This window comes from Cydia fagiglandana, chromosome 16, assembly GCF_963556715.1.
Source record: "Cydia fagiglandana chromosome 16, ilCydFagi1.1, whole genome shotgun sequence".
Taxonomy (NCBI): Eukaryota; Metazoa; Arthropoda; class Insecta; order Lepidoptera; family Tortricidae; genus Cydia; species Cydia fagiglandana.
In genome coordinates this window covers 12,138,206-12,164,193 of record NC_085947.1, presented here as the reverse complement: position 1 = coordinate 12,164,193, position 25,988 = coordinate 12,138,206, and the positions used below count along the sequence as shown (strand labels likewise).

The window sequence follows — 25,988 nt, the reverse complement described above, 5'->3', positions numbered from 1 at the left end:
ACATTAAAATTCCATTGTAAAATATACCTATAGGTATCATGGGCGTTTAATAATTCGAAATTTAGGGTACAGAATAAGGTTTGGTACGAGTAATTGACAATAAAAAAATATATTAAGGCGAAGTTAGGTAATTTTAGAATTGGCTATTAATTTTTACTTTAACTATTATTACGCTGCTCTATTTTTTATTGTGAATTTAATAGGTTTCTTCAAACAAAAACGTCACTTTTGACACTGAGATATCCATATCGTATCTTTAGCAAATTTTTGACGTATCTTAAAGGTCGAATCAGGCCGTTGGCCGAAGTAAAATATATCAGATTAGGTACATATATTGTGTCTGCTCTTTTTAAACGATTTAGAAGTTCCCTTTGTACCTCATAAGAGCCTCGTGAACCGCGGTTTGAAGACCCCTGGCCTAATGCGTGTAACTAGCCTGCAGATTAGCTTCTAATGTGTTGAACTGCTATAAAGCTTCAAATTAATGCACCGTTACATTTTACACTGTTACCTACAAGCTACTGGTTGGGGAAAACAGCAAATAAGTATACCCAAGCAACATTACTCATGAAAAATGAGAAGATCGTCATGTATGTAGTTTTTGAGAACGGAAATTCGCACTAGGTTAGGTTATGCATAGGCGGTATTGCTAATCTAAGTACATTGCATTCAAAATGTTGTGAGTTTTTGTAACCGGATTCGTTTTACAGAGTTTTTCTTTTGCATTCATTGAGGTACCTACTGTAAAAGTAGTCATACTCATGCTCAGCATAGCTAAAATTTAATAGGTACCTACTCGGCTGAATCTACGTCCCAGTTTGTCGAACAGTCAAACTTCAGTTCCCGTTCATTCGTTCGTGAATGACATCGAATGGAACTCTCTGGTCCATTCATTGTTTTACTATCGGACCGGAGTTTGCAGAATAAACTGGAAAGTTTGAAATGTTTGAATGAACAGTTCAGTTCGCTGGTCAATGATAGGTAACGGTGAACTATTTTTGCACTAACACGAGCCAAGCCAGTATTCCGCAGTGAAATTGCAGACGCTTTTATTTTTAAGGCCAAACTTGGAGAAACTGAAATAGAAAGATAATTTAAGTAAATTTAAGAATAACCCTAGAGTAAACTTTGAATGGTTTGGCGTAAACCACTTCATGGTCTATCTTTAAACTTTTCATGGAATACGCGATCTATCTTTTATGAACATAAAGGACTATGTAAGGATTGAAAACAAGTACCTATAATGATATAAAAAACAGACTTAAATTACGTTCCACTGCTGGGCACAGGCCTCCTCTCATGCGCGAGAGGGCTTGGGCTATAGTCCCCACGCTAGCCCAATGCGGATTGGTGACTTCACATACACCTTTGATTTTATTTTCTTATTTTGAATAAATAAATAATGTTAAATGATGTTATAAAACAACCACCATAATGATGTTGAATGCAACAAACGTCGTCTGTTCACGTTACACACCACGCAGCTGCCCGGAAAACTTATAGTTACATAAAATTGTAATTTAGGTCCCCCATTTTCGCGTAGATAATGTACCTATAACGTGGTGGTGCACTGTAAACATTGGTAAAATCAACATTTTTCCTTGCTTGAGTATAACTAAACATATGTGATGTTCCAAGGGAAAAGGTATCTTATGGCGGTTGGCGCTTACGCCGCATAACACCCCAATAGTATTGGAGCGGCGTTAATAATGGGTAAGCGCCAACCGCCATAAGGTACCTTGACCTGTGGGACGTCACATATACATACGCTATCACCGCCCGCATAAGTCAGAATAAAGCGATAAAGTGAAGCATAAATATTCGTTTCAGCGGGCAGCCAGCGGAATAAAAATTAACTGCACAATAACGTTAAGCGTGTCGTAAATTGCAGTGCTGTTTTCGAGGAAAAGGGTTGGAAATGTACTTTTTTTAATTGGCTTTGTAAGCTTTGGCTGAGTTTAGGTGTTTTACAATAAAGCAGCAAGCAATTAGTATAATGACGAACCCCTTAAACGCCACTCCTGTTATAAGTGTTATACCTAACGCGCCATAATAAATAGAGATGCACCGGTTATCCGATTAATATCCGGTACCCGGCCTATCCGGCCTTTATTTTACTATTCGGCCGGATACCGGATAGTGACCTGCTATCCGGCCGGATACCGGATAGTAACATTGCTTGATTTCGGAGTAAACAAATTGGATTTAAGAAACAGACACGGTCATAATCGTACTTGTTTATTATTTTAAAACAATTTAATCATTCCACTGACTTGCACGCGCACTCATTTCGAACCAAGAAATGAGTCCGCGCGAACGTTAACTAGGAAACAGGTCAAGCCTGCAGAATGCGCACCTGAAAAACCAAAATGTAGGTATAGTTCCGCCGGCCGAATATCCGGCGGCCGGATACCGGATATTCGGCCAGTGTCCAAGCCGGATATCCGGTATCCGGTATCCGGCCAAACAACTATCCGTTGCATCTCTAATAATAAACCTAATTGGAATGCATGAGGATTAGTATAGTTTGTGCGGAAAGAGAAGAGTCGTGTAATCAAACAGACTATTAAAATGTAGCCATCCGTATGTCCATATTTGGCGGTGAAAGGGCGCATTTTAAACTCTACTTATTAATAATCGAAAAGTTATCACTTTACAAAATGCCTTTTGCTTCATAACGACGCTCATAATTTCATCTCATAATCAGAACTACAAAAGTTGACAAACTTACAGACCGATTCGAACGTCCACTGGTATCAGAATGAAATTTGACTAATGTCCATGCCCTTCAATTATCGTGCACTTCGCTCGTATGTACTTCCGCGCATGATTCAATTATCAATATTATCATTCTGATGTCAGCGTACATTCGAATTAGCCTGTTATTCACTAACTTAACTCGGAACACTTTGCCATTCCGTAACAAAGCAATAATGTACATAAATATAGATATAAGTTTTGTAAATATAGTTGTAAGGTTATTTAATGGCTGTAAAGGCTGAAAATGGAAATCTATAGAATAGGATCAATTATGTATACCCATTTTTTTACAAATAATATTTTCATTTCATTTCATTTTCATTTCAAACACGGTAAATATTCCCCGGATACCCGATATCAATTTTGAAGAGGGTGTATATTTTTTGATCAAGGCTGATATCGTTCACGGCAAAAACGGTGTAGAAAATCTGCCAATGTGTCAGGCAAGCCTTTAATAGGGCTCCAGTGACCCATGACCCAGATATAACGTCGAATCCGAATATAGGCTGATGAAGAGTGATAGGGCCGTTCCTATGTCAATAGAACTAGAACTGATATCCGGTCAAGCGTTTAACTTAGGTGATTGGTAAAAAGTTGTTTAGTCAACTGTGAACTGTTAGTAGGTAAGTTAAAATGTATAAGATATCTGCGCCAAAGAAGGCCTGGTAAGAACCGAAATGAAATTTTGAATCTCGAAGCTCAGCTATTGGACAGGCATATATTGGGCAACAGTGGGCGCGTACGCGCTGAAGAAGAAGAGATAAGAAAAATAAAAAAATGCAATGAGCCTCCTTGGTGCAGGTCGCTTATACCTACGCAACTACGTGAAGCCGTTTCATTTCAAACTCAGCTACCTTGTACATACTAGTTCTAGGTACTAGAAAATCACCACAGAACTGAAAAAATGGTCGACCTATAGTTACACTCCCTACAAGTTTTATTATGATATCTTATTCAAATGTGTTATTTAACACTTACAGGTGTTAATTAGGATATACTTACCTAATTGTTTGGTACAAAAAAGTATGGTTCATTACACGTATTAGTACGGATTACACGTGTTTTGTAACTAGACACAAAAAACAGGTTTTCCTTGAGCCTAGCCAAGTTGTCATCTTAGATAGAAGACGCCAATCGAACTATGTAAAGTGACTTTTTGTAGCATGTCATTCCGTAATTTTTTCTTTACATTTGGCATTTGTCGATACGATTACCTTCTTGGCTAGGCCCCCTGAATACCGTTGCAACAGGAGAAAATTTTATATTTGATAATGATAACGGTAGATAGCTTAATTTCGATTTGTGATAATATCAGCCTATGTCCAGCTATGGACGTCCTCTGGCTGATATGATGATGATAATATCTGAAATTAAATTTCATTTCAATTTTTAAGGAAAGCGAAGCCGGCAGGCGTGTAATTTGGAGCAAATGGTTGCCGTTATTTTTTATATGAAAGGTAAAACAGAAAGTGAAGTGGAGTAAGTGAACGGAGTTCTAAAATTGGAGGTAAGCATTAATCTTTCCGCCCCGGCCCGATTCGGATTTTGAAATAGACATCTATTAGACATCACCAAGATACGATACGATATGTTTAAGATCTAACCTGTCAAATTTGGCATTTGCGCGATTCTGGAGATACTCTTGAACGATTTCCACAGGATATGACTTAGAGATCCAATTCACATCATCAGATATCATACTCTATCTAACGTGACATTGGTTGCCCGAATTGCGCTGCAAAACAGAACTAGTTGAAATCTAAACTATAACGTATCTAGAATCAGTGATATATATAACTCCGTATAAGATAAATAAAGTCTAAGAAAAAAACGTGCCTTGGACGGCCAAGAAAAAGTCATTCTCGAATAGATGGCGCCATTACCTTTGGTCTATTCTCGGCTAGATGGCGGTAACGATACCGTTTGGTATTTAACAATTTTAACACATATCAGTGAAAGAACATGGGTCAGTATGGAACAATAAAAATTAAGAATCATTTATCCGTAAACATATTTTGATTATTTTATACATTTTCAATTTTATTTTAAGTTTTAATCGTGTGTCAATAGATGGCAGTAAATGTACCGTGACTACAAAATTGACAGTGACAGGACCCCTCTATACTATCTATTTTTTTTGCTAGAATGGATCTAGTACGTGTCGTCTCTTGTGAATATCTTGAAGTTCGAATACTGCAGTGTGAGTGTGATAACGGCGTTTATCATTTAAGTTAATTCACGTGAACATGTAAATAACCTCAAACCGTGCGGGCCGGCTAGGTGAAAATTATAACAGTACATGACACTATTTTACTGCTATCTGTCTCTAGCGTCTTTATGCTACAGCTAGGTAACATCTCCCACTGTTAACAGTCTTTTGGGATCTATATCTGAATCCCTAAAATGTTTTCTCCTATCATTGCATTCCCTAATATTATTTGTCATAATGATCAGTTGTCCTAACACTAAAAACTCTAATTTTGGTTTCCCTAATTATTGATTACTTATCCTAATGTTATTAAGCATATTTTCTTTTTTGCGAGGGTCGCAGTTCTAACCCTTTTTTTTTTTTTTTAGTAGGGGGGAAAATGCATTCCGCATACCACCCGGGTGCGGGGGGTGACCCGAGTGGTTATGTGGGACTCCCGTCTAGGCTAATGAGGCCCACGGTATACCCACTAAAAACCCAAAGAAGGCCTGGTAAGAACCGAAATGAAATTTAAATAAACCGCCGCGCGAAAATATACCGCCTCGCCGCCCTATTGGTGGGGTTACGGGGACGCTTGCGTACTCATCCGCGACCCCACCGGCGGCAGCCGCCCACGAGCGGCTCCTTCGCAAATGCCCGAAGGCCCTTCACGCTAGGCGCGCCAGATGGTTCGACGCGCCTTCCTCCTCCGCCTCCGTTCTGCACTGTAGCGGACCCCCCCGAGCCCGCCACAAGGAAGCTACGGGCGCCAGAAAGTTCTCCGGTGCCCGGCGACAGATCAGGTCTATGGGTCTGTCGCAAAACCACAATTCGGCTGCAGAGGACAGGGAGAACGGCACATCGTAACACCGACACTCCTCTTCCTCTGCAGCCCCACCAACGCCGCTACAGCGGAACGGCACCGCCAAGTTCGCAGGGGATAGGGCGAGTGGCGATCGTAACACCATCACGCCTCTTCCCCTGCGATCCCACCTCGGCCGCCGAGGATAGGGAGAACGGCTCACCGCAATACCGACACTCCTCTTCCTCGACGGTCCACCTCCAACGCGTCACAAGCGGGCTTAACAAGCCCACTTGGAGCGTCCTCCTCGGGCCAGCCCGACCGTCAAACAGGCCGGGCCTGGTTGCCGCTTCGCTTCACCGTGGGTGACCAAGCCACGATTACTAAGCCCCTCCACCACGACAAGGTGAGCAACCCGCGGGGGGTCGCAGTTCTAACCCTAACCTAACCTACTTTTGTGGCAGCAAGTTCTAAAACCTAACCTAATGGAAAATAATCGTTATGACAACTGATCGTTAGGGCATGTGCCCATTAGGACAAACTTTGTTAGGGATTCAGAATGACACCCGCCTTTTGTAATAAGGTCCACCGATGTACAGTTAGGAGTGTTGCTGTTTGTACATACTTATTAACGTAAAGAACTTCTAATCGGACGATACGAATAGCGGAGGGTAGCGTTCTTTTAAAAATTCAAAGGGGTTCAGACGGCGAAGCTTTAAATAATTGATATTAACAATTTCACGCAATCGCCATTAAAAACTTGTCGGGCTGGTAGCTATAATTTTATATTAGCTTATAAATTTATAATCTGAATGTTACTTCACCGTTATTAAACTAGAATCCCAAATAACCCGTCTAAAACCTAGTTGTATCACATCTTGAATCGGTATAAACATACCAACTTATAGGTATAAATAGTTCAGGTTTCTAAAACTCGATTCGTCTGTTTGAAAGAAACGAACGATCAACGATGTTCTTGTAAACTCTAGTTTGAAACGATTCTTTGTCATATCATACGTAGTCAAATTGGAATGAATAAAACCAGTTGAATCAGCAACTATTTAAAAAAATCTAAACGATTTGGTATAAGAAAGGAAACGGTAAACTTATCACATCATTTAAAGTTGTTTTTGTCGATTTTAAAAAGGTTTAAAGCGCAAAAAAAAGTTATTTTGGTGTCTTCAATCTTGTTTTAAGTCTTGTATACGTAAACCCATAGGTACACCTATATTTACGTGCATTATAATCTAACTTTATATAACCAGTTTTGGATTAAATCAAAAATATAAACATAATGCATATTCTATTCCAAATATAAAATCTGTATCCGTTTCAAAGCATCAAAGAGAGATAAACACGGCGTAATCAGTCGACTTGTTCCGACCTTCTGGGGACAGTGGGGAGTGGGGATGGAACGGTAATAGCACAAGGCTATGCCGCGCTGCGCTGCACCGAGGACTCATTTCCCCTTTAGCTACCCTTTCTCCCCTTTGTGTTCTCATCGTTTGCAGCGCAGGTGATTGTTCGACTCGACTTATTAAATATAATCTAATAATAGCAAAAAAGACATCTTTCTTTAACTAATAAAAATGTACATTTCATTCATGTCTTCGAAATGTTGACTTCTTGAGCTCATTTTACTCAGAATCATTTGTACATCCACGCCTTATTCATGAAAAAATGTGTCCCAAGATTTTTTTCCAGATAGTCACATTTTTGTATGAACGTGACGCACTGGAAAAATATTTTTTCGTACAAAATTGGGACACATTTTTTCATTTCATGTATGAGGCGTGAATGTACAAATGATTCTGAGTAAAATGAGCCCAAGAAGTCAATATTTTGAATGAAATATGTAGGTACTTTTTTTTTGGAAATTCTCACCTACACCACACCTACACTTTTTGTCAGTGAGGAAGGCTCATGAAAGGAAGCATTTTTTCATGTATTTATTTAGTAACGCGTTGAACCTCGCGGTGTGGGGTTGTGAGTCTTAAAAAACCAAGCAATCACACATTGTTTCCGACAGCAATAGTTCCAAGGACAATATTCCGTTATTTATCGCATCCATAATTTTCAATCGACATTTGACATTATCAGCAATTAAAGCCCGGACGATGGGACCAAAAATGCACTTTTCACTAGTGCTTAGTTAAATATCAACTCTTCGATCGACATCCATACGAACAATTTTTGAATCAATGAAGTTCGGATAAAAAATATTTAGTATGGATGTCGATAGAATAGTCGATATTTAATTAAGCACTAGTGAAAAGTGCATTTTTGCTCCCGTCATCCGGGCTTTGATTATCAGGGTTCCGTTTTATAGAAGGCCGGCTTATTATGTCAAATAATAAAGAGTGCTCACATCAACATTAAAAGGTAGGTCACAGTGTGAACAGTGTCACAGATCACAAGCGCCAAGATGACAATCGTGAAACGACAAACGAATAAAAAATTTATCGGGATGACAGAAGCTTCGAAAGTCACGTCAAAGTTTAAGTTTCGATTGGCGTTTTCTATGAACGATTGCCACCTTAGCCAGGCCCCAACAAAGGTGTGATTATATAATAGTTATTTGTTTTACAAGGGGGCAAAGTTGTTGTTTAACCGCTCGTGCTAATATTGATACCCGAACAAGCGAAAGATTCCAAAATTGAACCACGAGCGTAGCGAGTGGTTCGAAAAATGGAATCTTGAGCGTTGCGAGGGTTTCAAAGCACGAGGGTTAAACAAAATTTGCCCCCGAGTGAAACACAAAATTTTTCACCACACCAACCCGAAGCAAATATTAAATGTAAAATATCAAACAAAATCAAACCAAATCAAATCCAAATGAATGTTATTAAATATTTATTATCCAAAATCATCATTTAAAAGTCAATTCTACCAGCAAACATAAGGAAACAACTCAAAATTTGCATTTGATTACTTTGCCTCACATGTGGATAAAATGCAACTTTGCTATTCGTTTTTGAAGTGCAAAGTAATTCTTTCCGAGCTGGTGTGGTGAAAAAATATAATCACACTTTTGCTGGTCCGGTTGAGTCGACCGTTGAGACAATAATGCCCTTGCTCTTGAGTCGACCGTTGAGACAATAACGCCCTTGCTCTTGAGTCGACCGTTGAGACAATAACGCCCTTGCTCCCCTATCCGATGTCCGTTTCAATGAAATTGCGGCCGCTGAAGCTCAATCGAACTTTTGTTCCACTTCCATGCCTTTTATAGCGGTGTGATATGAAATCAGAATGTTTTACGGCACCGGTCTACACTTTGCTGCTTTTGCCCAAACGCTTACTACGCTAATTTTCTTACTAATAAAGATTATTAGTAAGAAAATTCGTGTTGGCGACTGGCTGGCACGCGGCCTCCTTCGAACATGTAAGTATTGTTTGTGAAACCTTTTAATTTGTGATTGACAGTGAGTCTGCCTGTCACCCGTCTGATACTTAACATATTTGTGCTGTATTTAATTAATAAAATAATTTAATATATGAGTAACGTGTTTCCATCATCCCATTTACAGTCCACTTCATTAGCTATCAATTCGTGTTTGCGCAAATACGGCGTAAGTGCCATCAACTTTCATAAACAAACTCAGTTTATATGTTAATATTGTACATATTATATATAAGTATCTTTATTAATAAAAAAATATGATAAGATGATGTTCTTATTTTCACAAATAAAGAAATTCTGTTTCTTATCCTATTTAAAATAAAAACCAAAGCGTAAAAACTGGACTTGTTGCGATTCTGTTTTGGAGAACAATATATAGTTCGTTTTTTTTAGCATTAGAAATAAGGTAAACAATCTTGATGTGTCTTTTAATTGAAAAACATATTATAAAAATTAGTTTCGGCAAATATGTAACAATTACGAATGTAATACGATCATTTATATTCTTCTGCTTTCAAAAGTAATAGTTACTAATTTTTATAAAGCGTTTTTCATTTAAAAGACATGTCAAGATCGCTTACCTTCTTGCAAGTTCTTTCTAATGCTAAAAAAACCAAAGAATTATATGACAAAGAACAACTCTCAATCTTCAAAAGTGTGACCAAAAATGAAATGCAAGTGTGTGCGTAAATTGTCTATGTGAGATCAAAAATAGTGATGTCATGTTACAACATATTAATAATCTGTCGATGTTTGATTGCTTTATCGACTACTTTTTCAAATGTGTTATTTTAAACACTAAAATTCTATGACATTATGACGTATAAATAACACTTGCACTGCGTTTGCCATAAAAATCGTTGCAGACTTATCTTAATGTAACTCTTACTGCGTTGGAAAGTGAAGTTATCATGACACGCTAAACATGAACACCTTCAAAAAAGTATAACAATCGTTATTATTTGAAGTCGGTTATAAAAGATAATATCTTAATGATGTCTTGTGAAGAAATAATTACATAGCTATTAATATACCGACAAGTTATCGATACTGTCATATGAACATTTTGTCAAGCCCTAGCGTAAACAAACAGTTTATGTTTTTACACAAAATATTCTAAATTATTGACTAATATGATAAAATATTAGCACGGAAGGGAAGAAAAACTTATAATGAACTGTATAAACCGGCTTCTTACACTTTTTACGCTGTTAATTTGTCAAAATATCGCTATGATAATTTCTGTCGGAATATCATAAATCCTCTGAAATGAGTATTTGCTTGGATTATTTGGCCCTGTGACACTGCAATCCGGCAAACTACAAGACACCATCTTCACTGAAATACTTTATTTAATACTTTTCGCCCTAATCCATGTATATTTTTCAATTTGAAAATTACCGTGATACGCTCTTGGCCGTCCGCGGCCGTCGTCAAACTCAAAAGTGGTTACGTTTTCTCAATGGTAGTCTGACTCTTTCGCACTTATGGGATGTTCATATACGTGATGGCTTCCCTTTCGCACACTTAAGCTGTCTGTCAAGCGCAAGCGAATCCTAGGTCTATGAAAAAAACGAACTATAGATAGGTAGTTTCTTTTTGCCTGTTAGGAGACCAAACTAATAAGTTAAATTATTGATACTATTTTTAACTTAATATCAAATCAAACAAACAAACCATTAAAAATAAAATACGTAAGTAAATCGAACTAAAAATATCAAACATCAAATATTGACTTAGCGGTGGGCTGTCGGGCGATAATTTGGGTAAAGTTATATTTAACGTCGACTATGATTAATGGTTGAAAATGTCAAAAAACCTCAATAGCTATTAATAACAACTTAAAACGACAGAAGACCAACGCAGCGTCTGACCCAGCTACTACATAAGTACATAACATTGATATTACAATGACAAAGTGTTAAAATTATATCATAAACGTATATTTTTATGGAAACATGACGGTTATTGTGGTTCTACCACATTTATTCACATCAATGTCGATGCTGAGTTATCTTAGACGGACTCTAAGGCCCACTTGCACCATTCCCCTAACACGGGGTTAACCGGTTAATCCTGGAGTTACCTTGGTTACCAGTACAATTTGACACGGTTAAACCGCTTAACCTCGGGTTAGTGGGATGGTGCAAGTGGGCCTAAGAAAAATAAAATACTTACATCTGAATAGAAGGGGCATATTTGTGTCAGTTGGGAAAAAAAGAAAATCGATAAAAACAAACATATTTACGATTCTTTGCCGGTCTCTTGACCTTTAATACCGGTATTTTGCATTGCATAAGTGTGAATAGTGTGATTTCATAATATGCAAATGATTATTATACCTACGTGTATTTTAAGTTGACAGTAGGTTAAGTAGCTACTTAAACAAGCTACTAATAACTGTACTACGAGCTATAAACATAGTGTAGTGCCGCATTCATTATAAGAGATGTAGTTGTAGGTAACCACTAAAATAAACATATATTTAAATAACTACATATTTTTAATAAATTTGGCTTGTCAAGATGTCGTTCATATGACATAATGTTAAATTGCTTAATAGGAAGCGTCAACTAACAAGTTGTTTACTAGTAAACCAGACATCGTATATAGCATTTTCGATGCAGCGGAGTGATGTTAACGGAATTGGTATAAACAATTTCAACCCTAATGATTAATTAGCATTCTTCTTCTTCTTCCTTGCTCCATCCCACTTTAAGTGGAGTCGGCTCTCCTAATTACTTTGCGCCACGAGATTCTGTCGAGGGTTGTCGGGTCGGGTAAATCGTTTGTCATGCTGGTCCACCATGTAGTCGGCGGGCGTCGCTGGCCTCTCTTTTTCTCCGGCAGGTTCAGAGCCTTCTTGGCAACGTAGGTACTCTTCGCCCCTTCTTCGCTTTATTAATTAGCATTAATTTGCTTTAATATTGAAATGAAATGAAATGAAATGAAAGCATTTATTTCGGATACAAAAGATTAACGATTAACCTTAAATTACCATTTCAGTTGGAATTATCTATACTATAAAAATTCCGTTAACTCACTCCGATGCACCAAAAATGCTATAAAATTTACGATGTCTGCCTCAACGGAGAGCTCTGACTTGACTTAGTGGTATGCGTAAAGCATTTCCCATCTTAAAAAGAAAAAGGTGACCGCTTAAGAAAAAGTGATTTAGTGCGCGTACATAACGTATTACAGAATGTGCAAGTTATCATCGAAAATTATGCGACTAGACATCTGCGCCATTAATATCTGAAATATTTTTCATTGTCCTGTTGCGTGGTATGTTTATCGTTAAACTAATGAGTTTTGGCAGCTGGTATGCTGGTCTTCTTGTAGCCTATTAGTTTGGTGTCAAAAACGAATGGTTTCGTCTCGTTAGTGCTTTGATTAATTTGGGCGTAACTAAAATATATACCTAGTAAAATAGGTATAGGTAATATGTTTCTTTTAATAGTTTACGAGCACATGTAATAAACTTTATTGGTTTGCAAATATACCTTTTATTTTCACAAAATCATGCATCCAAAACAAATATGGCATGTAATTTCTGCAGGCTGGTTTGCTTTGCTATTGCTATTATTTTTCACATGAAATGCTGTTGGTATTACATAGATTTGTAAATCATCCGTTTTGCTCATAGGTATGTAAAACAATAAAAAAAGGCCCCAGTTAAAATTAAAACGGTTTTAGGGCACCAAAATAATTAAATTATTACGCCCCTAGATTGGGCCTTATTTTGCTAAAAGAAATCAATCCTTATTTTGGAACTAAAATAATTAGGTACCAATTTTATTATTATTTACCAATTCAATTATAATTAATTTAAAAAAAATATACTTAAGGTTCATCCATAAATTAATACAAAAACAATAATTAGGTAATTTAGATATTATTTTAGGATAAGGTCAATGGTAATTTACGAACGAATTTATAAATAGGCACATGTAAGTAATAAACTGTCTTGTATCAGACGGGTTGCCCAAATGAAGTATAGCGTGACAAGAGGTAGTTTGAGAAGATACCCAAATCGTTTATATTAGGTATGGACGTCGAATCGCGCTCGTGGCGAATGGGATTCGGTCTAAATACTAAAAAGACTAAATTATCCTGACTGCTTAATGATATTATATTGTTTTGCATCTAAGTGGCAGAATAGTGCTATAGAACTTGAGGCAACCTATTCGAGCACAAAACCCAGCAATTTGTGTTTTTAAGTACCTAACGAATTTTGTAAATGTATCTATATATTCGGTTTTGGTTCTGAGGTGATTACAGTTTTTAGAGTTCTAATACATGTGGGTATACAGGGTGGCCCATTTAGATCGGTCAGTATGGGAAAATCTGAAACTGTAAAGCATACGACGATCTATCTCTTCTTAGGAACCATGTCATCGATTTTAGTAACAAGAAAAACTGCATTCATATCATACATGTACTAATATGTGTACGCAGCTCGGGAATCGAACCCGGACGTTTTAAACTTGACGAAACTTACAGCATGGTTCTGGCATTGAATAAATATTCTTTTCATAAAAAGGTACCTATATTCGTAAACGTCAATTACGCTAAAACTCTAGAGAAATGACCTAAACGATCGTAAAATGATTATCCCTCAATTTGTTTTCGCTCCAATAATGCTGAAGCAGCCTTATCTTATACAATGTATACCTACCCTTTATCAAAGCAGTAATGTCACGGCCGGGCCTACGCATTGGCTGTCAGCACGATCCTCACCTTTGCACCCTTGTAGCGTGGGTGCCTCTGTCTTGCTAGTATTATTAATTACTATCTGTGACTATATAATAACTCAGGAAAATAATTATAAAAAACAATTAAGTATGGCCATTGCATGATAATCAGATACAATTCGTCTGGGAATCCTAGGACCATTGACGTATTATATCTAAGGACTGGCCTTTCGGGCACTAAAAAACCGGGCAAGTGCGAATCGGACTCGCGCACGAAGGGTTCCGTACCCTAATGCAAAAAAAAACGGTCACCCATCCAAGTACTGACCCCGCCCGACGTTGCTTAACTTCGGTCAAAAATCACGTTTGTTGTATGGGAGCCCCACTTAAATCTTTATTTTATTCTGTTTTTAGTATTTGTTGTTATAGCGGCAACAGAAATACATCATCTGTGAAAATTTCAACTGTCTAGCTATCACGGTTCGTGAGATACCGGCTGGTGACAGACGGACGGACGGACGGACGGACAGCAGAGTCTTACTAATAGGGTCCCGTTTCACCCTTTGGGTACGGAACCCTAAAAATGGTACTAGTTCAGCGGTGTCACTCACGAATTCGAGCCAATCGTGCGGTCTAACGCAACTAGTTGGAACCAATCGTGCGTGTGATGCGAACTCATCAACCAATCGGGTGCGTGATGCGAGCTCATCAACCAATCGCGTTGTAGCGATGTCACACCGCTGTACTGGCCCCATTCATGCCCTATTCGTATTGGCCGTAAGGCCAGTCCTGAGATATACGTCAATGCCTAGGACACAGTGTTTCGTTAGGGAGATCTGTTGATCTTTTTAAGGTATAGTTGAAGTCTACGAAGAAAACATATCGCCACATGTACACACACAAAGCAAACGCTCTTGTTATATTAGTAGAATCAGAAAGTACACAAATTAATTATTAGTCGCTTTAAAATAGATACCTACAAAAGAGTTCTATTAAGGCCTACTCTTTATGAAGTTGTTAAAAAAATGTACCCACATACTACCTAACTACATTACATTACATACTGTAAGATATGAGTACCTAGTTAGTAAACAAGATCTGTAATTCTAATAGAGTTGCTATGCAACTTTGACAATGACTGAATTCCTATCACCAAACCGTCAACCTAATCTAATCTAATCTGTTGGTTATCTAATGTGTTGTTGTTAGGTTGTAAACGTAGTATATATTCTTCTATACCTATTCTATAGTTAATCGCCCGTAGGAACGACCGGTAATTGGAACTATCCAATAACTGTGCCGTGTCACGACACACGACGGGTATACACGCGCTGTGCATCTTTTATGTACAATTATGTAGAAGAAGACTCGTAGAAGCTTTAGACTTTATGTCGTTATAGTAAGGTTTATAATAATCAGTAGATTTTGACCGACTATGTTGTTGGTTGTTGATGACACCTACAAGCTGAGCTACGGGTTAAAGTGAAACCTCTTTCTTCGAGACTTTAGTTCAGCACGCTTGTAAATTCCGTGTTCAAACTGATCGGAATGTCACTAACGGTTGTTATTGTGCGGTAAGGCAGTGTAACGAAGCTAATCTAAACGCGTCTAGGTTAATATTCCATAGTGTGCGCCGTACCTGGTGCAATAACCTTTGAGGCTTTCCTCCTCATAGGTCGTTCAATAACACTAGGCTAACCTACGCCTATGTAGTTTACTTTGTGTTTAATACTCTGCTATGTTCAGCTTACTAGGCTTAGCTTTCTTTAAGGTAGGTTGTCAGGAAATGTTGTCAGGTAGGTTGTCAAAGAAAAAAGTTTTTCAAGTAAAAGTAGCCTATTTTAACGTGTTCTATACGTTACAATCATTTAAAATATATGTCATAATGACACCACTCGCGATGAAAATTTTCTAAGTCCCAGCTCCCTTTAAAAACATCAATCTTTGGAGGCGTCTAACTCAGCCATTTTTTATTTTAGAGAAAAGTTTTTTCAGTAAAAGATGCTTATTTTGACGTGATCTACACATTACAATCATTTAAAAATAGTATCATAATGACACCACCTAATCAGAAAAAAATTCTAAGTCCCAGCCCTCCCTTTGCTACAGTCCAACCAAATCAACCAAAGTTAACATTGACAATGTTGCTTAGTCAAATTTAAAACCATTCAAAATGTTCATTTGATTTTGGAAATAAAGATGATCAAAAACTTGCATTCTATAAAAGTAATTGTAATTCAAAAAAGTAATTAAATTAAAAATTTTAACTACAAAATGTAATTAATAATTTAATTACGAATTACATTTTGCAATTGTAATTAGTAATTAAAATTTTAATTACTTTCCACATGTAATGGAAATTATTTGTTGGAATTACATTTTGTAATTGCAATTATTAATCAGTAATTCAATTACTTTTTGCCCAACACTGGTACTAAGTAATTCTTCTTATATTTTGAAAATCGCACTCGCTAGAAGGAGATAATCCTACCTAACTATTAAAATCCATAAGCCCGGGTGCTCATTACATCAAATAATCCATTTAAGTACAAGCCGTTTTTACATACCATTGTATAATGACGTTTTTTATATGCTTTTAAAACAATACTAGTTACAACACCGTTATGCTATTGACCCCCAGGCCGTCTCGAATACAAATTCAAGATTTCTGGGCCTTTTTCGGTCATTGTTAGGACGTCCGTCTTGAATAACTTGAATATTTTATAAAGTTGGTTTTCGGAGCGTAACAATATCAAAGGTGAGGAGCGTTCAGTTACTTGCCTAACGAAGAATATTAGGTTTGTGCTAAAATATAAAATGTTATAAACAAGGTCTTGTAATAAAGGCTTCTTTTAAATATGTAGATTAAAAAAAAGGTCTTATAAATAGTTTGTAGAGGTTGGGAATAATCTGACATGAAGTAAGTAGGCACAAGTTTAATCCTATTTTAAGAAATATGTATAGCATTTTTAACGTTGGGGAAATAGATAATTAAAATAACATGGTTACTTATACAAAATACTATTTACCTCGCCCAACGCATCGGCGTTGCCGAACAGCGTGGTAACGCCGCCAGCCTTCTGGGCACCCTACCGGTGGGCACGGACCTGGGGCCAATTTTTTATTTGTAGGTTTTTTTTTTTACTTTTTAGGTACTTTTAGTTAATTAGTTTAATTCTTTTTTCTTTGTCTATATTATTTTGCTTATATTTAAGTTTAGTTTTTAATTAGTTTTATGTTTAGATTATGTAGTGTATTTTTAATTGTATTATTATTTATGAATAAAGAAACGCTCCCTACTTTACCCATAAGTAGACTTCGATTTTAGTCGTTCCTTTGAAAATTCATGTTATGCAAATTTATGTATTTCAGTATTACCCATAAAGTTTGATGGGTTGGTGTTAAGACTCCCAAATCATTTTAATAACATGGTTATTTTTTGTAGAAAATAAAAACTCTATAATTTTCATGTGTGAGAAGCATCTAAGAACAGAAGATAACTCAACACAGCGATAAAATATATAGGTAGATGTGTAGAAATTTATGTTTCTTCGTGCGAGAATTTCCTTTTGAGTTTGAGTATATTTTCCTAGATATTCAGCACCTTGCACGTGGTGCTCAGTGAAATTACTCAGTTTTCCGGACCGGAATTTCCTCATTCGTACTCATCGGCTTATATATAAAATAAATAAATATCTATTAACTAAATCATGGTTAAGAACATATCCTCCTCCTCAGTCGTTCACTCTTGACAGAGTGGTCGTGGTTGTATGATGAGACGTATCTATTGTGGATAACGCAGCCCTCGCAATGTGCCTCCATTTGCCACGGTCTTCGGCGTTACGGGAACATTGGACTATGGTTGTTTGTGTCGCAGATTTTATCAGGTCTGTCCAGCGCGTAGGTGACCGACCTCGTGACCGCTTGCCTTCAACTCGTCCCTGGACAACGAGACGTTCCATGGAGTTTTGGTTTCGTGTAACGTGCCCGAAGTATTTGAGGATTCGTATTTGAACAGTCGACGATAATCTCTCCTTCACTTTGAGTTCTTCCAAGATCGAAACATTGGTCCGAAACGCAGTCCAAGGAATACGCAGTAGTCTCCGCCAGCACCACATTTCGAGTGCGTCAATTTTGCGTCGGTCTTTCAGACGCACCGTCCACGTTTCTGCGCCATAAAGAAATATTGGGAAGACTAAGCTTCTCATCAGGCGGACTTTCGTGGTTTTAGTGATGTTGCGGTTGCGCCAGACTCTGTTCAGCTTGTCAACGGCAGATCTTGTGATAGCACATCTCCTGCGGATCTCGTCCTCGCACCCACCATTGTTCGTGATCGTGGAGCCGAGGTATATGTAGCTTTGGACAACCTCACAGTTGCCAATCATGGAGACATCAGGTTGATTTAGTTCCGCTCGATCCACGACCATCATTTTGGTCTTATCTCTGTTGATCGCGAGTCCGAAGGAGAGGCTTGTTGTCTCTAGGCGTTCCAACAACAGTTCTATGTCTTCTTTTGTTTGAGCGAGAAGAGTTGTGTCATCAGCGTATCTCAAGTTCGATGTTTTCCGCCCTCCCACTGAAATTCCCTTGTCCCATTGCTCCAGAACAATTCTCATAATACATTCTGTATAAATATTAAACAACAGTGGAGAGAGAATGCACCCCTGCCGAACACCAGCGTGTGTCTGGAAACTTTTCGAGTCGACGTCGTCAATTCGAACTGTCGCAGTTCCGTCCTCGTAGAGAACATATCAGAAAGCAGTAAATTCGACTAAATGAATGAGATTAATAAAGAATATTGGACAGAATTCGGAAGTTCAATTAAAATGTTCCGGTAATTAATGAATACCATATAAATTAATCTTGTATTACCTATTTTTATCAAGGATATTATTAAGCCGTCCAAAATAAACAATAAAGTGTATAAAACTACAGTGTAGTATTAAAACATATTCGGAAATATGTTTACATTTCCAATAATTATGATTGCCATCGGCCATTATTAGTTAATGTACACAAGTTTATCCATTACCGGACATGGTCATTATGGGCGACATTAAATTTAAAAGGCAATTTAGGTACCAATTAGGTACCTATAGCTACGTGTAGTAGTGGTCAATTAAAACTTGCCTTCCGAAAAGTTTGCCATTAAGTAATGATATTATTTATTTAATATTTGGGCGATAAAACATGGCCGGAAGATGACCAAAGCAAAAGATACTACATTTTTTTAGCACAAAATGTCTCCTATAATTACTTGACGTAATAAGTATTAGGTAGGTATTTCTCAGTTCCAGCATAAAAAACGAAAATAAAATTGTACTGCTACATGTTTGCTTCTGTAAGTTAACAAATATTATTGTAAATATTTTTTTTAAATAGCATGAAGTAAGAAATATGAAGATACCTATAGTGAGACAGTGACATATTTGTGCGTTAGCCGCGAAAACTGAAAACGCTGATTTTACGACTTCTATTTCATTTTACCGTTCGTTAAGAGAAATACATATAAAAATCTAGTACCTAGAAGAAAAAAAATCTAAGTTTAGTAGGAAGTACCTTTACTTACATATACATTTCAGTTTTTAAATTACAAGCCCCATCTGATGAAAGTATTTGGCCCTGCACTTTTACAAAGGCGTGTTCAGATATTTGTGAGCACCATGATAGTGTACCAACATCTGATACTGATTCTGGCAAGTGTTGAAAAAACATTTACATAATACTCGTACATATGTTTCTTGTCACGTCCTTTTCCCGCCCTATCCCCAAAATAACCCGCGGTCAAAACTCGTGTAACGGCCCGATTCGAACTTTAAGATACGTCAGTTAATAGATCTAAAAAGATATGGATTAGATATGTCCATAGAACTACAATAATATAGAGATGAAACGGGGGAGGGGCCAAACGACCGAACGAGATGCATTTATGGAACTTAGGAGTAGGAGTAGCAGAGAAAGCCGTATTATTGCTTGTCTTTGTCACATCAGTCTCACTTTTTGTTTGTTCCCCACCATAAATTTATGGTAGGCAACAAATAACCCGACCGAATTACGTAGATTGTTTTTGCCATGTTGTCAGGAATGTTAAAACGTGTTTTTAATATTGTCGCATTGCGTATGTTTTGTCCACGGAGGCAGGCGTATACCACTTCTATAGGATGCTACCTTCTATGGATGTGTCAGTGTCAAAAGTGACGTTTTTGTTTGAAGGAACGTCTCACATTTGACACTTCTAATCCATATCGATTCTAGATCAAATAACTGACTGAAATCTTAAACTTCGAATCGGGTAGAAATCTGTTGTTTGCACGTTCCAGCCGCATGTAGGTAAACATTTACAAACTAATTTCGTTTGGAACTTGTTTTATTTCGGTGAACTCATGGTTCATGGTACCTACCTATAAGAATTTCAGTATGCGGATCAAAATTATTTTCGTTTTCTTGTTTCTGACCACTCTGTCACGCTTCTATTTTTGTCTTTTATCAAATTAATAAAAAAAGATGAACGCTTTATTGCATGTTTTTCTAGCTGTAGATTATAATTTTCTTGAGAAAAATTAAAACTCACCCCATACAAAATGCTCCACTCCGTCACATTTAATTTGGCGACAAAAAACGAGACAAAGAAATCATTTTAACCTTTCATGTAATTCACGAATTGTTATTAAACATCTGAATTATTAATTTTTGACCAAATTTTGAATCTTTGTATATAAGCGGACAATATTTGCCGTGCCCCAATCGAGTTCGGAATGGCAATTATCGCACTTCTCTTTCACACTTGTATGACGAAAGAATGACACAGACCGCCAGAGCAGTGACCGATCTCAAACGATATTAAAGTAATACTTAATAATATTTGTGGATCAACTTATAACTGTCAAAATTTCCTTCTTACCTTACTCCTAGTGCGTCATTGACATTGAATCTCACACAATTTGACAGTTCGTTGAGTAATAAATAATAATAATATCGCTCAGGAAATAGGCTCCATACTACTTAGGGCGGTATAAGTAAAGATTAAATATTTTGCTAATAGTTGGCCAAAGAACATACCCTGCTTCGTTGGTAGTTTCAGTTACCGTAGTCGGCAAACAAGCTAGGCCATCAATCATAATGTAATAAGGTAAGTGTGTTTCAGAAGTACCAACTCACGTTAAGCAATTCCTAAACATGTTTTAATATATGTTTTGCATGTGGGTATTCTTTGGGTAACTGTGTAATTTTGCTGTGCCCACCCGTACCAGTGGGTACTAAAAAAGTATAGATTCGTACGTATAGTATATCATTAAACATAGGGTAAGCTCGGAGAATTACCTATCACGCACATATCCGTGATGCCCAATTTCATGCACAGTTATAATGGATTTCCTCGAGTTTTCATTCTCTTAAATTAGACCTTATAGCATGGGAACAAGTGTAGTCCCATTTCCATTTAAAAAAGTTAAAATAATATGGCGAGACAGAAAGGAGAAATAAAAAATCATTATCAAGTTTTGGAAAAATTATTAAATTAAATTCTTCAAAATAATATTTTACGTGCTGTCAAACATTTAGGTACGTTCACAAACCTTATACTTATACATTTAATTGTGTACTATCTAACACTGAACATGTACTAAATTCATCACATTTCTACACACACAAGTCAACGAATAACGAATAATAGTTTTGAATGGACACCCATAACTGTCCAGTTGCAACTTGAGGCCTTATGAATTTGAAACGTTCTTTAATCGGGACTATTTTTACCAATTTTTTTTTGTGACATCACTAATAACATCTTCATAAAATCACAGTATGTATTAAATCACGATGGTTATGAAATCGGGGTCATTCTGTAGAATATTACAAGTGTAACAGTTTTTTTTTCGGGTTAAAATTTTTATTTTTCTCATAACAAATTTTACATTCCACTTGACGTGAACTTAAAAATAGTGGTTTTTTAGCGAAACGTATGGAATTATTTTATCCGGAAGGTCTGAATAACAAAAACTCTGTCGTTTGAATATTAGTAAAGTCGGTAGGTACCAAAAATGTCATATGTATTGATTTTTAGGGTTCCGTACCTCAAAAAGGAAAAAACGGAACCCTTATAGGATCACTCGTGCGTCTGTCTGTCTATCCGTCTGTCACAGCCTATTTTCTCGGAAACCAAGGAACGAATTAAGATGAAATTTGGGACACATATGTAAATCATTGACCCAAAGATGGACATGTTTTTGTTCAATTTAGAAACATAAAAAAATATGGTACCTACTCAAAATTTTTACTTTTACATTAAATTCATAAGAGCCCGTCGCATACAGGTGGTTATAGGGTCCAACCTCATTGACCAACTTGCCCAACTACTACTATAACCCTTTCATCGTCCAAGTGTAAAGCGAGGTCGTTGTGTCAGCGTTGCAGGTGTAGAACAATCGTGCAGAGTCGTCTTCAGACCGTTGGGGGGTTAGGAGTGCAATTTTGAGACCGGGAACTTAGTTATATTATAAAGTTAATATTGAAATAAGATAACATAGTAGATATTATTTGTAATATAATATATTTATTTCAGTTACAGATAATTTTTTTATTATATATTATATTCAGTTTACAGTAGATATTATTCCTCTTTTATTCCCTGACCAGACCGTTAAAAAGTAAGTCCCTAGTAAAGTTTTCTTAATTCTTTGATAATACGAGTGTATTTACGTTAAAAATTCTGACAAATTGTAAGAAAAAAATAAGTTGATCATATTTCGTTTTGTGACGGAAGAGTTAAGCCTGACTGAACTAATTTTCAACATATATCAGTGTCAAATTGAATGGAATAGCTAATTGCAGTATTGTGTCGAACAGTCACAACCGTAGTAACCTAACGAGTATAACTAAGTTCCTTAGTCCGAACGTATGTAAAATTGCCCCCGACTGTTCAGGTCTGTCAGTAAAGCGTGGGTGCAGGGGCTCTATTCCACAAGTTTAATCGACACTTCGTGACATGCCCGATATATTTCAACACTAAACGAATCTACACGTCTGTCATAAACATTTGAGATAGCCATGTTAGCCTAAGCAAATTAGCAAAATCTGCGGAAATAATTCGTGTAGTTTTGAAAATTGGTACAGGTATACCTTGTGGTGTCCAAATAAACATACCAAAAGTCCTCGAGGGTAGGGGGTGTGCTGGGGGTATAGAGGGGGGTTGAAGGTACTTTTTTTCATATTTTTGCTCATATCTCGAATATTTGTAATAATAGCATTATAATTACTTCGGATAAAAGTTTTATCATAAAATTTACTACAAATTTGGTTATGTTTATTTTTACTCTGCGATCAATACTTTAGGAGCTACAGGCTGTTAAAATTAAATAAGTGATAAAAAATAGACAGTTTAAGAAAACGTCGTTTTTTTGTAATTGTTCATCACAAATAAAAAAATTAGCTTAGAGTAAGCAAGCTAAGCAACCTGCTGATAAAATATAAAAAAATAGGCCATATGCATGTCGGGCCATGCTCAGTGTAGGGTTCCGCAGTTACCCGTCTGTCAAAATAGACTATTTGCCATAACTCAAAAATAGCTATACCGATTAGGTTCGCTACATTTTTCCTTGAAAGTATTTACTAAGCTATGTTTTCACGATTTTTTTCATATTTTTTGGACCCATGGTTCAAATGTTAGGGGAACTAAGGGGTAAATCACAACTTTTTTTCTTTCAGATCGATTATTTCCGAAAATATTAAGTTGATCAAAAAATGGTTCTTGAAGACCCTTATTCGTTTTAAAAGACCTATCCTACGACACCCCACACTATAGGGTGGAAGCGAAATAAAATTTCATCCCCACTTTAATGTAGGGCAACCACCATAAAAAAATTTTTTTCTTGTTTTCATGTTTAAATTTGACACGAATAAATAAATCAGTTACGCTGACAAAGTTGTAAAATATAAATTAGAAAAACTATTTTTTTAGGGTGGCCGCCCTACATTTAAAAGGGGATGAAATTTTTTTTCACTTTCACCCTATAGTATGGGGTGTCGTTGGATAGGTATTTTAAAACGAATACGGGTCTTCGAGAACCATTTTTTGATCTACTTAATATTTTCGGAAATAATCGATCTAAAAGAAAAAAAAGTTGTGTTTTCCACTTCAGTTCCCCTAACATTTGAACCATGGGTCCAAAAAATATGAAAAAAATCGTGAAAGTAAAGCTTAGTAAAGACTTTCAGCGAAAAATATAGCGAACCTAATCGCTTAAGCAGTTTTTGAGTTTTTGCAAATAGTCTATTTTGACGGACGGGTAACTACGGAACCCTACACTGAGCATGGCCCGACATGCTCTTGGCCGGTTTTTTTATATTTTATCAGCAGGTCACTTAGCTTGCTTATTCTCAAGTAAAATTTTTATTTATGATGAACAATTATGAAAATACGACGTTTTCTTAAACCATCTATTTTTTATCTCTTATTTAATTTTAACAGCCTGTAGCTCCTTAAGTATTGATCGCAGAGTAAAAATAAAGATAACCAAATTTGTAGTAAATTTTATGCTAAAACTTTTGTCCGAAGTAATTATAATGCTATTCGTACAGATATTCGAGATATGAGCAAAAATATTAAAAAAGGTACCTTCAACCCCCCTCTACACCCCCAGCACACCCCCTACCCTCGAGGACTTTTAGTATGTTTATCTAGACACCACTAGGTATGCCTGTACCAATTTTCAAAACTACACGAATTATTTCCGCAGCTTGCCCAAATTCGGCTTAATTTGACGTGGCTATGTCACGAACTGCAGATAAAACAAGTCGAATCGAGCCCCAAGTGTAGCGTCGGATTGGGTGGTTCACATCGATATGTCATACGTATGTATGTTACCTGTGTCCGTGACAACGATGCACCTGCATATGCGGGCATGTAATACGAGCCGTTTATTTTATAGAAGTTACTCTGGAAAAGAAGAAGTTTGCTGTATCTAAAGAATTTCATCGTAGTGTTTCACAAAGGAGTGTACCTACTTAAGGTCGAGCCACACCGGCTTGCGTGTGCGTGACGTGCGCGTGGGCGTACGCTAAAATGTTGGAGCCGCACACGCACACGTCACGCAAGCGGTGTGCCATCTCTCATAAGGATCCGTATACTACAACGCCGCACGCGCACGTGCACGTCACGCACACGCAGTCGGTGTGCACAGGCCATTATTGTTCTAATCGACAACAGAATACACAAATATTTCAAATCTCTGAAAAAATAGTAAAGTGTAGTTAGAGTTAGACCAAGATAATTCCAACGATTACGATACCACAGACTGTGCAAGTGTTATTTATACGACATAATTTCATAGAACTTAGATGTTTTAAAAAATAAGACGTGCACAGTTTGGTCTATCAAAATCGCTGCAGACTTATCTAGGTATAACTCTACAGATGTTAGAACGCCTTTAAAGAGAGATGAATCTACTTTGCACGTGTTAAACGCCCAAATGACTCGTAATAATGTTCGTATTACTTACGCTCATCGCAACGAAAATATTACGTGCTGATTGCCATAAGTACGCCGTAAATCTCTAAAATAAACATCGTTATGTAGACGGTATTTTCGTTCAGTTTTCACGGCGTTTCTTACCATGCAGTACCCAGCCTAGCAACATCAGTATTCTGCCGCCCTAAGCTAAAAGGCAGTTTTTCGACATTTTGCCAAAATGGACTTTTTGTGATATTCGTAATGTAGAGATCGAGACGCATCGACCACTTTGGCCCGTTTTCCGATAAGTGGCTTAGTTTTCGAGAAAAATATCGTAAAAAGACCGTATTTGCACTAATTTTCGTTCGTTCCTAGTCTAAAAAGCGACTATTTGACAAAGCCAGGCTAAAACAACGTATATGCATCTATACGTTTTTTTACGCTCTGGTTTGCGTAAAATCTTATCCACCATATCTAGCCTAAAATCACGTATAAGCCAAAAACTAGGCTAAAAATACGTAAAAGACGCTATACGCACTTTAAGATTAGGATCTTTAGCAAAATTTTAGATCTGATACTAGTCAAAAAAATCGTATAATATTTTTTTTTATTTAAATGTCTCATACGCCATTTTAGCCTAGTATCACTTAACTTTTTTACGTCACCATAATAGTCTTTAGAAACGTATAACTATTATA

The 25,988-nt window shown here is 36.9% G+C and overlaps 1 protein-coding gene across 1 annotated transcript in view; it reads right to left on the bottom strand.

The window, feature by feature from the left end:
• Nucleotides 1-25,988, bottom strand: part of LOC134672012 (carbohydrate sulfotransferase 13) — a 100,826-nt gene that overhangs the window by 21,838 nt on the left and 53,000 nt on the right. Inside the window, exon 3 of the mRNA XM_063529913.1 lies at nucleotides 24,706-24,777. Coding sequence (XP_063385983.1) covers nucleotides 24,706-24,777 — 72 coding nt within the window. The remainder of the gene's footprint in view (nucleotides 1-24,705; nucleotides 24,778-25,988) is intronic.